Source organism: Folsomia candida, unplaced genomic scaffold, assembly GCF_002217175.1.
Source record: "Folsomia candida strain VU population unplaced genomic scaffold, ASM221717v1 Fcan01_Sc003, whole genome shotgun sequence".
Taxonomy (NCBI): domain Eukaryota; kingdom Metazoa; phylum Arthropoda; class Collembola; order Entomobryomorpha; family Isotomidae; genus Folsomia; species Folsomia candida.
The window spans coordinates 7,307,171-7,322,287 of record NW_019091195.1 but is presented as its reverse complement, the minus strand read 5'-3'; the positions used below and the strand labels follow the sequence as shown (position 1 = coordinate 7,322,287).

The 15,117-nt window shown below is 38.9% G+C and overlaps 1 protein-coding gene across 1 annotated transcript; it reads left to right on the top strand.

The window, feature by feature from the left end:
* Positions 1-850: 850 nt before the first annotated feature.
* On the top strand, positions 851-1,806 carry LOC118434750 (rRNA 2'-O-methyltransferase fibrillarin-like). Its single transcript, XM_035848896.1, has 4 exons — positions 851-964; positions 1,043-1,283; positions 1,367-1,412; positions 1,488-1,806. Exons 2-4 carry the CDS (start codon positions 1,043-1,045, stop codon positions 1,714-1,716), a joined length of 516 nt encoding a protein of 171 aa, XP_035704789.1. The 5' UTR covers positions 851-964; the 3' UTR covers positions 1,717-1,806.
* The last annotated feature ends 13,311 nt before the right edge of the window (positions 1,807-15,117 follow it).

Below are 15,117 nucleotides of genomic sequence, written 5' to 3'. Positions count from 1 at the left end.
CCACATGTATACAGAAGTAGGTTAGGAATCGAGTTCGAAGATGAGTCAAACTGGTCCAGTGGTAAATAAGTGGGGGTCATTTTATTTTGTGGAGGTCATTCTAAATGCTAGTAGAAGGTTAAAATTTAGTATGAAGGTAACTAGTGGGAACTAATGAAAGAATATAAAATAAAATTTAGAAGGGCGGTGTGTTTTCCTACTCACACTGACTCGGGCTTAATGAACACTGCATTGAATGTTTTTAATTTTAATTGGACGAGTTAAAAAAAGACGACTTACCTGGACGTTTGATGATGACGAGGAGATGACGACGAGGAGCGGACGACGACTACAAAGTTTGATGAAGAGATGATTCCTATCAGGGACAAAATTGACAAAAACATTATTATTTCGTTCTATTTAGACCTTAACAATTACTAAATATTAAATTAGTTATGAACTACCTGAATTTTCTTTCGGAGAGAGAGAGAAAACATCCACCCTGCACGTGTGTTCAGCAGAAGTGAGTGAGCGAGCAGCAGTGGCAGCCAAACGTCACTTGCAGTTCGAGTTACGTTTGGCTGCCACTGTTGCTCGCTCACTCACTTCTGCTGAACACACGTGCAGGGTGGATGTTTTCTCTCTCTCTCCGAAAGAAAATTCAGGTAGTTCATAACTAATTTAATATTTAGTAATTGTTAAGGTCTAAATAGAACGAAATAATAATGTTTTTGTCAATTTTGTCCCTGATAGGAATCATCTCTTCATCAAACTTTGTAGTCGTCGTCCGCTCCTCGTCGTTATCAATCGTCCAGGTAAGTTATCTTTTTTTAACTCGTTTAATTAAAATAAATAAAGCTAAGTTACAAAATAAAAGAATTTATTTTTATTCATATCTTTATATGCAGATTTATAGTTTTCCACAACAGAGGTCTCCGTTGTTCTTCGATTTTATTTCTTCTTGGTTGTTTGCTGATCCTTAGAGGTAAGTTATTATTATTTAAAGTGCAATAAAGCTAGGTTAGCAAAGGGTTAAAACTAGATCTCTTTTGTTCATTTTCAGATGGACGACTTTATTGAACTGAGCTATAAAGGACCAGCAGGTGGACTTCATCGCGCGATCCTTGGAGATGGTGATGGTCGACGTGGATCATTTAGAGGTGTTGACCGTGGCCGAGGTCGTGGATTTGGTGGAGATAGAGGTCGTGGTGGATTCAGAGGACGTGGAGGATTCGGTGAACGTGGAGGATTCGGTGGAAGAGGACGTGGAGATCGGGGTCGTGGCGGTAGCGTCACCAAGAACGGTAAAATCTCTTTTACTAAGAATAATTTATTAAAATATTTATTTTTTATTATTTTAAGTGAATTTTATTTTATTCCACTGTAGATAAGCGAAAATGCGCCCTTTGCAAAGAGCGAGGTCATCTTGCAAAGTGAGCAAATAATTATACGTCAGTGCAATCAAGTAGTCTAGTTGGTTACCAATTTAAACTTTATTTGATTTTCAGTAAATGTCCGTATCCTGAAGACGAAGCCAATAAGAAAAAAGTCGCTGCTCTTGAAAAGCACGCCGAAGCAGCTGTCGCCGCTGCTGCCAAAGCTTCTGCTGCCACTTCTTCTACCGGTGCTACTACTGGTTCTTCTTATTCTGTCTTCAAGCCGCCCTTTGCCACGTGGAAACCAGGCTTCATTATGCCTCCTCTACCTGCTCATAATAATGATGTTAATATGGCCTAATTTTGTTTTTACTTACCTTCATGTTATAACCAAAATGTTGTACTTCAATTTTGCTTCTTTACTTACAAGAATAAATTAATTTCATCAAAATGGGTGCCGTATTATTTCAAATTTTGACCAGCATATAAAATAGCTGAGAGAGCTGAGAGAGAGACCTCAGAGCCCGTTATCACAGAAGTTTTCCATTTACTTGTAATTTCTCTTTGAATTTCAAGTCTCTGACGATGAGAGAGAGAAGCACTCAAACTTTCCAACTCTCTCTCTCTTCTGCCGTCCAACAGCGTTTTAGTCTTAGTTCATTTGCGGAATTAATAACCACCTTATATGCAGTAAAGTGTGTATTATTTCAAATTTATGCCTTGTGTTATTGCCTCTACTTTCTCTCTACTTTCTCTTTTCCTTCCCATTCCACGGCCTGAAAGCAACTTTAATTTCGCTCTTCAGCCTTTCTCTCTCCCCGCCGCTCTAGTCCTCCTCTCTTAATCAAAACAACTTTGCCATAAGAAATTACGCGCAGAAAGCTCCTTTGAATTTGTGGAAACTGAACGAACCAAAGCTTGAGATGAGTGTTTCACTCACAAAAGCTCGTTAGAGCACAAAGAGTTTGTTATTTTCCTTTCCGACTCATGTGGGCTTTTGTTGCTGATTCTAGTCTTGTGCTTAATATCACGTTTCACAATCAGCGGTGCCTTGGCTCGAGAATTACGTATTTCTCTGCCTCGACTTTGGCGTTGGCTGTCTGCAAAGCCCAAAATGAAAATAACCACGAGCATTAGAATTAGAATTATGCTGTCCTGCGGGAGATATGTATGGAGGGATGATTTCCTTACATTTTAACAGGTAGACAAGACCACCGCATCTAAATTCTAGATTTGGAGATTTGTTGGTTAGTTCGAATAGTCTTCAAAGCCCTGGAGCCCTTATTCCTCAGTTTGTGGGATGGTCGTTAGTTATGCACAAGTTGCTTTTGCATGACAAAACTCTGAGACGGGTAGTTGGCAAGTGGATGAGATGAATAAACTTCGTTGGTTGAGTTGGTGCCTAGAGTCCGAAAAATAAACAATGCTCGGGAAGCATGCAGATGAATGAGCCTTAAGTAGCACGGCGCTGGTGGTATGCTCATTTGCATTAGAAATCTCTTTGGCTTTCTCCTAATGTCTTTTCAGATCAGGGCTAATAGTCCGCATTCGTATAGTCATATTAAGCCCAAGGGTGTCCGTGGCATGGAGGCGGCGGCGGCGGCATGGGTGCAGAAGCCCTTCCTTCCGAGGAATGTACAATTCTTATCTAAATGTTTATTTTGCAGGTTTAATGTTGGAATTGGGATGAAAACGGAAATAACAGACTATTTGTTCAGATACTTAAGTACCAAGGAAGCTCTTGAGTGAAAAGTAAACTGAATTACGAAAGGAAATGGCAAATAGCTTTGGTGGGGTATTGGAGAATAATGCTCCATAATGTAGAGCACAATTCCAATGGTTTCATGAGTAAACGGGTCTCACGGGAAGGACTAAATCTTTAGAATTATCCAACTTTCCACATTTACTTGGGTTTTAGTGCTCAGGTTTTAGACCACCTGCTGGCCGCCTAATGCACATTAAATATTTATCCACTAGTGCATACCTACATACTTCGGGACTACAAAAGAATCTACAGAATATATATATCTAGAAGTACAATAGAAAAGGGTACTTTTGGCGAGAGGCGCACTGAAATAAAATGGGCACCACAGTATTTTCGTCCTTTTCATAGTTGCATCGATATAGAATGGCTCATTTCCCTTCATGACTTTTAAGAATTTTATGCCATCGTCTAATTAAACTGGAAACTGGATCCTCAAAGACATAAATCCTTCCCGTGGGTTATGTGAGGCAACAGTCGTCTCCTCCTCGGCAGAAGATGAAGAGAAAGCAAATTATAAATTTTAGAATTGTAGCAGCAATGGCAGCATTTGGTTAAATTTCAAGGGAAAATGACACCATTTTGCTAACGGCTATTCGATATTTTCCCGTCTGTCTAATTTATCACCAAATACACAGGCAATAGGATAGGCAACTTTGATGTTTAAAATGTCTTGGCTTACAGGGACAATAATTCATTTTCCTCTGAAGTACCATGTGCATTGTGCCACTAAATATGCTGCTTCTACCGGTGAGAACCATTTCTTGCTTACATTATTGCTGTGTAAGCTGGTGTTGTTCATCCCAATAAATAATTTATTTATCAAGAAAACGAAGATGGTGGTGGTGAGATGGGTTGACAACAAAGGGACGAGATAGACTTTAGGAGCAAGTAATCTCAAAACGGTGGAGAACAACAAAGACGAAGAAAATCCCCAAAACAAAGTCGACGGATTTCAGAGACATTCATTTTCATGAATTTCATCCTTCTCAAAGTTCTCATTTTGGCTTTGTCGTTGCTGGCTCATTTAGAATTCTAATACGGTGCTGATGTTGGCAAGGCCTGGTTTAGTATCTGTTTGCCAGACGTTTTGTTATTCTCTTGCAAGTGTTTTGTGCTGGAAATTAATTCATTAGTATTCGTTTTACAAAGTTGAATCTCTCCGACGAATTCTCTCTTCAATTCCGGACTTTCCTGTGCCAAGTGTACTGGTAAAACTTGGTGGCACAGCACAATAGATTTGACATGCAACAATTCGTTACTTACTTAGCTTTACTACCACTTCAAATCCAATACAATCCTTTCCCAACATGCAAAGTTATACTTTCTCCTCCTGTCTTCCACATCCCATCAATTCATTCAACATGCTTGGCATAGAAATATTGGCATACAGTCAGGAGGACGATGTACATACGGACGTTTAAATGTCACTCCTTCACTTTGGCGTGTCACTGGCAGACGTCATTCAACTTAATGCATTGAGATGGATGGAGGAGAGAGAGAGAGTTCTATTTATTTATTTATCACAGGCTTTGTATTTATTTATCTACGTAATTTTTGAAAAATCAGGCCAATTAAATTAAGCGAATTACTAGTGCAAGAAAATATAGATAAAAAACACAAATTCTTCAGCATCCTGCCTTATACAATTGATATTTTATTACTCTTTTTGTCAGCATTCCATGATCTTTATCCCTCCGGAAAATCGTTTCAAGACTGTCAGTCTATAAAGAATTTTATCTTGATGGCAATTAGGTAATTGCGCATCCCTTTTGAGAAATTTATGAGAGTATAAAAAGCGGTTGGTGGGTCTGGAACGTGGAGGAGCTGGATTCCAGGAGGGGAGTGAGATTGGAGGAAGCATAAATAAAATGGGGGGATAAAAGAGTGTAATCGACGCGACGTAAGAAGGGAGCCTGGAGCCCGGTGGTAAAAGAGGGAGGAAAAAAGGTGAAGTGTTTGTGGGCTGGAGCGTGAGTCGGTGGAGGTGGAGTTTTTCCATCCACTTTTCTCCAATCAGTTGCCTCGTCTTCTTTCTTCTTCTTCTTGACTGTGGGGCGCTCCGGGTCTCAGCCTCGCCCGACATACTTGAGTTACTGCCACCACTTATTTCGTGCTTTCTCCCCTCTCTCTCTCCTACCCGTCTCGGATAAAAGACCAAAATCTCCATCATTTCTTCCCTCCTCCGACGGCAAAAGCGCATATTCTCATCTCCCCAGCACCAGCATCACCCGCTCCAACGGAGAATGAATGGCGTCGTCTTGGTCGATTTTTCAGACCATTTTCCCCCCTTTCCCATTTTCAGCAACTTTATTCAAAGAAAGCATCCGCGTGTAAGAGACGTACATAATTCGGGCCAGTTTAGAGCCAGACATATAGTACGTATAGTATGTATATGCTCTCCTAGTGTCAACTACTTCTGTACAAATACTAGTTCACTCACTCTTCAAGGGGTCAAAGTTTGTAATCCAAAAAATAATGCCATTTGGGATTTAAAATGAGAACTTATTTTAGGGAAAGCTTTACAAGGACTGGAAGCCAGGTAACTTATTGGAGCCAATGAATAATTGAAACAACTACAATGAAAGTTGTATGTTTGGATTGGACAGATTTCTACCTCATTTCAATTTATTTGAAGCATTGTATCTTTACATCATTGCCATTTCTGGAATAATTATAGGAAGTGGTGGGTGTGAAAGGCAATTAGATGAGAGTGTGGATACCTACCTGAACAATTCCACCACCTCCTCCTCCTCCCAAGGGGATTGAGCCAGCTCTGCGACATACATGCCTACCTTCCAATAAGTATGTACCTGCTAGAGTGATAATCTATGAAAATAATTTAGTTACTGAATAAGATTGAAAGCAATTCGGAGTCCTTGAAGGGAATGGACGGGAGCAGTGGTGGTGGTGGTTGTGGCGATGATGGTGGGCCTGCCTGTCCCCTTCGTGCAAAAGACCGTAATTTCGACTCTCGCAGTGAAATTGAAAGCTTTGAAGGCAGAGAGACTTCTCTTCTCTCATTATCTTGCAGACACAGCGACATGCAAATTCTCTTTAATTAATTTTAATTAAGTCCATTGTCCTCTTCTTCTGTCTAACCAAATGAAAGTATTTGGAGAGAAAGACCTCTGAAGGCTACTAAGTCTACAACTATAATCAGCAAACCACTTCAAACGTGAACAATATTGTCACTGCCACTTCTTGCTGCCTATCTCCAATAAATTTCAGGCGGAGCACACCATTTTCATTTCTGCACCTTATGCAAGAGAAATATTACACCGGCAGAGCTTTTAATTACGCCAGCACGATAGAGTAAAAGAGTAAAAAGAGTAAAATTCAATTCATCACAAATTCCATCATTCCAATACCAGTCGCACACTCAGTTATAATAATCTTACTTGTTTTACGCCCACAATAGTACATCAAAACTAAATGAATGATACTCGGCACCCTTTATGATTTGCATGACATGATATGCATATGCACTTTGAACATTCCCAAAAAGTAACAGTATTTTTAAAACGCTGCGTCAATTATTCTAACAAAAAAATTGAATAAATTGTCGTAGTAAACATTGAAGCCAGACATTCGTGCTAAAGCATAATATGAAATGGAATGCATGAAAATCAGATCTTGATTTTGGAGGAGAAATCGGAACGGGGGAACTTTCTCTCCGAGGAGGGAGCGAGAGGAAAGCGAAGGGTTGCATCGAGTTGGAGGCAAGGCCGGTAGATGTATCACAGGGTGACTTTTATGCAGGGCTCCCTTTCTCCATCACCCCAATTTCCCCGATCCCACACTACTAACTTGCCTCACATCTCGACCCTTTCCAGTGCAAGAGTATTTAATGGTATTTAATGGTTTACTTGATTCTCATTATCGTGTTGATTCTCATTATCGTGTTTACGAGAAGGTCCATTTAAACAAAACAAGATTTTAAACATGTATTTTTATAGTAACAAGAACGACGTAATATTTACGACGAGTATGTACTTTTACATCAGATTCTGTTGGTTGGAACCCAGCCTAGATAAGGCAGAGAAATATGCACTTACAAGGCGATACGGGAACGACTGCCTCTGTAAAGTTGAGCAAATCAAATTTCGCTTTCATGCATAGAAGCCAACACGCTCGAATCATTTCCAGTCCTCATTAGAACCCAGTTTCAGTATCGCAGCTCAATTAAAAATAATTTGAAAGTCAGCAAAGTAAAAGGAGAGAGAGAAAGAGATGACAAGAAAACGATTGAAGTGAATTGGACTGACAGGGAAGAAGAAAACGGGAAACAAGTGTGAAATTAATTTGAATCGCTACCCATGATTGAAACAAACAAATCGACACTTTCATTTTATTTATTAAACTTTCCAGTTGCTTCCTTCCACTGCCATCGCCATCGTCGTCGCCGCCACCTTTATCTCTTATCTCGGACTCTACAAGGAACATTTAGACGTTGCCACTGCTATTATGCTGTCAGCAACTCGCTCACTTTTCCTCGACTTGAACACAACTCGACAACAAATGTGAAATTCGTTTGTTAGTATCGATAGCTGTCACAAAGTGATTATCACACTCTGCACAGTACAGCCTTCATGCTTCAGCGGACTTTCCCTCTGGCTACGTTGTGGTCCTTTTCGGATGATTTCCTCCAGATTTCATCAAACTGATACTGTCTAATGACGCTCTGCTACTACTCTCACTCCGCGATGTGAGATCTGTGTGCTTGAAGATGTAAAGCGATATGCACCCACTCAACATGTATGTACATACATAAGCATCTCAATGATAATTTTAATTTAATAGTCGCACTTTAAATCAAAATTCTAAGAAAAAAATAATTTCTTTCCCGCAAAGCAGCCAGTAATTTCGAGAAAGTGATCGTTTTGTACATATTTACTCGGAGGCTTGCTCAATCAACAAAACAATAGTCATACGAATTAAATATTCAAACAAATTGAGGTTTCATGTTCGTTGTGGTTTACAACACTGCACATTATCGTATCATTATGGTATGAACATGCAATTAGCATTTCTACTTATTATTTCGGTATATTAGCATTTAGCAAAACAAGCATTTCTTGTTTTTTCATGTGCATGCTCAAAAACAACAATGGAGAGAAGACAAGACGGCAGAGCTCATCCCATTGTCATGCAACGAAATGTACATATGATAGATTTTGAGGGGTTTAGCCTGCCTGGAACTGAGGATGATTTGTGAAGGATAATAATTGTGCCCCATAGACACTTTGAGGGAGGAGAAGCGAAAGTAACAGATGAAAATTTTTCGCACGATTTCCTTTCGAATGAGAAAAGGGAGCTCCAAGGAAGTTAAAATACCCGGGAGAGATACGTAACAATATTTTCTCGGCCCCTTCCACGTACACCACTCTTCACCGTAGGTCCTCGCACGGTCTCATAAAATGAAAGTCAATTGCTCGAGAAATTGAGCTCGAAGAATAATAATGACTTCACAGAATATTTCGGGTTTTTAAGAATAAATTAATTCCACCGAGAGAGAATGCTAACGAAGCGTACTATAAATAAACCACGGATCCATTTCAACATCGGTGCTTAGATTACTTATTTTTCATTAAAAAATATTCGTTGTAAATGAATTTTCTCACAGATAGCCAATTCTAGGTACAAATAGTTCTCACTCGAGTTTCTGTCCACTTTAACGCTGTAGATCATGTTCATGTCCAACCACAAGGTCAACTATCTAAAATCAATACACAAAACTAGCAAGATTATTTGACACTTTATCAATCTATAAGGTTACGACAAATGGCCGAGTTACAAAATAAATTTTCATTTTTAGAAAACTAAAAATTGTTGAAAATATGTCATTGGTTACAATGGGAAATTTGGAAATGTGATTTTTAGTCAAAGTGCTTATGGAACCGTCATGTCCGTCTGTCTGTCCGTCAGATCATTTTACGATAACTTTCCTTAAACTCGTCCTAGCGACTTTAAATTTGGTATACATGTAGTATGTGACAAATGAGGAGTTAAGTTTGAAGATGGGCGAAATCGATTAAGTGGTTGACCGGTGGTGGTCATCTGGGTGGGTGGAGTATTTCAAAATCCTCGTTGAAAGCTGTAATTTGGCATCGAGATTGCTAATGGTGTCTAATTGAAGAATATGAATTTAAATTGGGAAAATTTTCGACTGGAGGGACGCGATACCATACCGATTTTTGGAAATTATCCAATCGAGCTGAAATTAGTGCAGAGATTGCTAATGGCCCCTGATGAAAGAATATGCGAATTGAAATTGGTAACATTTTTATGTGGAGAGACCTTTAAGGGGGTGACCCACATCGATTTTTAAAAATTGTATTAAAAAGATGAAATTCGCTCCTGACACTCGTAGAAGACTGAAATTTGGCATGACCCCGTGGGGGTAGACTAGATTGAAAAATATAAAGTAAATATTTAGATTTTTCCACAGAGATTTAACAAGGTGACACACTGCTTTTTATATTAGTAGAATAAAAATGAAATTCGGTATCATGGGTAAGGGCACATCGGACTAAAGAATATGAATAATATTCATATTCATTGAATATGAATATTTTTGTGGGCCCAGCCCAAACTCCAGAAGACTGAGACCCGTAATGGTTTTAAAATTGGTCAAGGAGCTGAAATTTTGCATGCTGGATTATGGGAACATTTTTGCCGATTACGAATAGTAGTTGGTGCAGGTCGTCTGACTAAAAGTTAAAAGCTGACACTGACCCTGACTCGGGCTAAATAAACGCTGTACACTGTTTCAAGTTTTCAAAATAGTACCCTCGAGATTTTGATCTTAAAAAATCAAGCTGAAAATTACGATGATTTCATCTTAACGAATTAAGTCTCTATGTCTGCCCATTCAAAAGTTATTAAAGGTCAAAGTCGTTGGTACACAGGCCCAGGAGATGTGTACCAACGATTTAAAAAATAATTATTTTATTTGTAACTCCACCATTTGTCGCAACCGTTAAAAGACCCAAGAGTTACCTAGATACTAAATGTCAAGCAATCGTGCAAAACTAGCCCATTGTTTGTGTCATTGCACCATAGTTACACATTAGCGTAAACCATGTGCAGCACGTTGCTGTTGACCGTTGTGGTAGGCTGGTCCGTACAAGTGATTAGGCAATCGGCCGAGGTTTGGGTGAAATATATATGAATTTAACAAGTGCATCTACTCTCACAATAAACAAATCATTTATAGCCACGAGACCGTTTCAGACCAAACTGCACAGATCAGTCCAGTTCCCGTAGTTCACTCATTCATGAGTATATGGTTGTTTATCGCAACACAAAGGACAAATTTAGCTCAAATTTACATCAATACCCGATTTTGGACAAATGCAGTTGCATACATACATAGCTGTACCCACCCATCACTACTGCCTTACATTACCGGGTATATATTGTGACCAGAATCAGGGATGAAACCGGTTTTACATAGACAAACAAAATCTGATCTCCTTTCGCATTGATTTGTTGTATACATATGCAATTCTGTGCACAAAATTATGTGGCCAGTTCAAAATGTGTTAACCTTGATATTCGCAAACTTATTATATGCATTGTGTCGTATTACTGTATAAGGGGAGAGTCCAAGCATTTGAAGCCACATAGATGAGTGCAAATGAGTCCTTGCCATTGAACATTGGTTTTGTTGGGCTATATAGCACGAAAAAAATCTTGTTTAAGAAGGCGATCACCAACCACACTCCAGCCGAACTTGCTCGTCTGTCCAGCTGAAAGCAAAAGTGTTGCTGTCTGAATGCCTTTCATCATGTATCATTTGAAACGAATACTAAAATTGAATGTGCATAAATGAAAAACCGGTTTCTTCCACAGCAGTTGCACCGGCATGAGACGGATTGGATCTGTATTTGAAACTCTGTCCGTCTGTGATTTGCGTCCAAGCCAGGCAAGATTATTCGTCCCACTCCACTCTCACTTGGTAAATGCATAGTTCTGATGATGTGGAATAAAGAGAGGAGCTGTATGTGCACAAATAGTTGTGCAGCATTTCTGCACAAGATTCACCCGATGCATGCGTGAGTGAAACTGACCGTCAAACTGAGATTTTGTAAACTCTGGTCTCATTCTCTCTGGTTTTACTCGCACAAAAGAGGAAAACCGGTCTGGTCACTATTACATAAACACCTTTTCCTCTCAGAAGTAAATCTCTTTTATTCTCCCCTCGTTTCATTGAATTCCGCATTATGCACAATTCTGTCCCATCATGATTCATCCGGCTCTTTCGAGTTTCTTCCGTTTCCTACTTTCTTCCCTTTCGCTTTTACCAAACAAATAACCAGATTGCACAAATGCAGGTCCAAAATGGGCTTTGTCGACTCATTTTTTCCAGAGAAAAACTGGTTCTGTTGAATCAAAAAATTCAAAAGCAAGCCGTTCCCTATTTTCATTCAGTTCGATATAATTCTGGCTGTGTAATTGCAATGTCCGTTGTGGCGTCCGTTCATCTCTGGATAGTCACGATTTGAAACATGTAGTCTTGCATGACACAGACATAAGCTTCATGATGATGATGGTGATGGGCCAAAGGTATCATTATTATTAATCAGAGGCCCTGCATAATCCAGCCTTGTTGCTGTTTGGTCCTGACCCTGCCAAGACTTCATTTCATTGAAAGACGTTCTACTGACCAGACGGGGACAATTTAAGCAAAAATCCGAACCCGTTTTACTTGTTTCTTATTTGTAAAAAAATTGATCTCTATTATACAAATAAGCACCCAGTTTAGTGTATCTTGAAGCTGAAACAAGGTTCAAGTTGTTGGACAAAAAAAATATGGACCGGGTCCGAGAATTGAATGAACCGGATTTTTCTTGAATCACAAAAATATTCTTTTAAAAATAAACATTGTTAATGTTCATTGTGGTCAGTGATTGTATTAAATATATTTTTACCTCGTTCTCGACCGTGTTTTTTTGTGAACGTGAATGTGAACGAGAGTGATGTTTTATTTATTTTGAATTCCGCAGTTTCCGTTTTATCTGACTTCGTATTTATAAGGTCAGTTTTTATTTTTATTTTTTTCTTATTTTATTTCTATATTATTTTGTGTTGGCCACTAGCGATTTAAGGAATCAATACTCATAATGGAGATTTCTTTGGGAGGTAAGATATAAACCAAACTCAAAAGTTAATATTTGGCGATTTTATTTAAAATATAAAAATAAAATAGAAAAAGATAAACATAACGTTGGTATATATACATTACACACCAACGTATTTATGTATGTGCATGTGCACAGTGCTGAAAATTACTTTCTGTCCAATAGCTCAATCCAGAGAAAATGAGCTTGCTCTTTTTAGAGTATCCATAAACTATCAACTGTAGCGAATATGTGAGCGCAGGTGTGCGTGTAAGGAAAAGTTATAATGGCAGATAATGAATTGACTTGTTGAACTAATTTACAAGTCCAATTATCAGTGTCCATCCGTTTCTTGATTGTGAGCTTATTTGGTTACTAGTTTGGCTGTCCTAATCACGAGACAGATGTACAAAGTAGACTAATCCAGAATTGATGATTACTAATTAATAAGGGTTCACAGTCTTTGTTATAAATTGCACTATTAAAAGTATGCGTATATTTATCATAATGATCAAGATAAGAAACCTGAGGAAAACAGATGTATGTGCATACGGTGCATGGTCGTCTTTTGAGACCCCGTTTCTTCACGTTTGACAGAATTTTATTAGAATTTGTGCCATCTTAATTTCTGATTGTATCTAATTAAAATGGTGATAACGGAACTGGAACGTATGGTCATAACCATCATTCCTAATAGCAAATAACATCTCCATATTCTCGTAACCCAAAGTAATGTGACACTTCTTAATGCCGCATTTATCAAGAATGATAATTTAAAACAAAAGTAAGTCTCATGTTCCTCTTTCTTCGTTGTGTTTGGGTTAGCAGAAAGAGACAGACGGGGATTTGGGACGCAATAATGTTTCATTTCTGCAACAAGATTTATCCCCGTTTCATAAAGGAAATGAGTGGGACCGGCAACAACTTTGCACGGCAGTCGTCGTCGCCTATCTTTTCCTGTTCCAGATTATTTCTTCATCTATCTCGCCGGTTTTCTGTGGGATGCCAGGAAAGCAGGCATATCAGCAGTTGTACATTAAAGTAATGTAACTGAATGTGGTTAGCCCATCTTGTTCTACAACACCAGAGAAACCAACAACTCTCGGCTGCTAGGAGTCGCATCTTTCTACTCACACACAGCGTAGTTAGCGGTATAATAAGACTTACTACGCGTATTACTTATGCAGCAATCTCTTTCCTATTACTTTCACTTTCTTCTCCAAACAGCCAAATCTGTGCATCCCACAGGGTGATAAAATGCCGGATTCCCTAAAAAGTTAAAGACTCATTTTACAAGATTTACGAGCCTTTTAAGAGGCAAAATTACACGATATTAAAAAGAAATTCTAACGGGGCATGAAATGGAAGTGCATAGCTCTCCTGTTGTAGTCTGCCTATCCTTGAATAGCTGCACGGACAAAGGCGGCAGGGTCCCGTGGCGTAGTCTAAACTTCCTCCTTCATTGGCGTAATGGTTTTTATACATATTTTGCTCCACAGCTCCTCCATTTCGAAATTAATTTTTTGAGAGGGAATAATAATACTAATATCGCCATAGGGTTGCAGCTCCAACAGTCCAATCTCATTTCACTGCATAAAATGAAGCTGATTAAAAACTTTTCCTCCATTTTCTCAGAGAATGGAGGAGCCGGGGAAGAGGGTGAGCATTGAGGGGACGGGCTCTAATATATTTCATGAAGATTCAGCGTTTTTGTGAGTTTTGCATAGAAATGCAATTCTTTAATTTTCTCCCCTCTCGCTCTCCTCCTTCTCCGACTCGTGGAAATTTTAATATCGGAATCCCAGACGGTGAATAAATCAGTTTTATACAAAACATATCATAACTTTTACTTTCGTAATACATAATCATATCAAGTTTCCTCATGATAAAAATTCCCATTGTTAACTAGATTGGGTAGAAAGTTTGTGACTTTGTAAAATGCTGAAAGTTTGTGAGGGGAAGTTATCCAGCCCAGTTGTATCTTTGACGTTATTAGAAGTAAATGTTATATTTTTCCTATTAGCTCTCCCCACTCGGAGTGGAGAGATGTATGCAGATCGTTTGCTTGAATTTACTAATTTGGAGTCTTCTGCTGGAGAAAAACAAATTAAAAATATGCATGAACTCATAGCCAACAGCACCCAGAGCAAATTGTGTCTGGAAAGAAAGCCTGGAATGAGAATGCGTGTATAATAATGAGACTCGTTCCCTCCCTTCTCCTAAAAACAACAACAATTGACTCATCCCAATCAGACTCGGGATCATGAGTGGGTAGTCTTGGAGGAAAATTGCAGATAGTTTAAAGTAAACTAAAGAACCGGATAGAAAGAAATGGTAGTGATGGCAGTGGAGGAAGGGGATCTCTCAAGATCTACTTTTAGTTTATAAATAGAGTCTCATCCTATGTATGCATATGTAAATGCCACTTAATTCAGCCAAGTATAATCTCCTGTAGACCTGAGTCCCTGGTGGACTAGGAATATATTTACGTGAAACGTGTTTTAGAAACGTACATATTTACATGCGTACAAGGTGTATGTGAAGAGAAGATATGTACGTATGAGGAAAAGAAAATGCATGCACATATTTTTATATCATATTTTTATATCATAAAATATTTCAAGTAAATCCTTAACTGGCTGAAGTGATTATTTTATTGCTTTAAATTCTCATAAATTAAATTTGAGGAACCCAATTTGTTTCTCGCCCCGTGTTAAACTTGGAGTGGGAAGTAGTGACAATGGATTGATGGAAATGTGTGCCCAAATGGATTTCGAAAGTTTCGACACAGGGTGATTGAACGATGAGAGGCGGCTGGGAGGGTGGGTCGGCGGGAGCAGGGAGAGTTTGAGCTCGTCACATCACTGCATTAATA

Excerpts from the sequence above, each read along its gene's own strand:
- LOC118434750 (XM_035848896.1), top strand. The coding sequence starts at position 1,043 with ATGGACGACTTTATTGAACTGAGCTATAAAGGACCAGCAGGTGGACTT. Across the intron at positions 1,284-1,366 it reads CGGTAGCGTCACCAAGAACG|ATAAGCGAAAATGCGCCCTT; the intron begins GTAAAATCTCTT and ends ATTCCACTGTAG. Across the intron at positions 1,413-1,487 it reads GAGCGAGGTCATCTTGCAAA|TAAATGTCCGTATCCTGAAG; the intron begins GTGAGCAAATAA and ends TTTGATTTTCAG.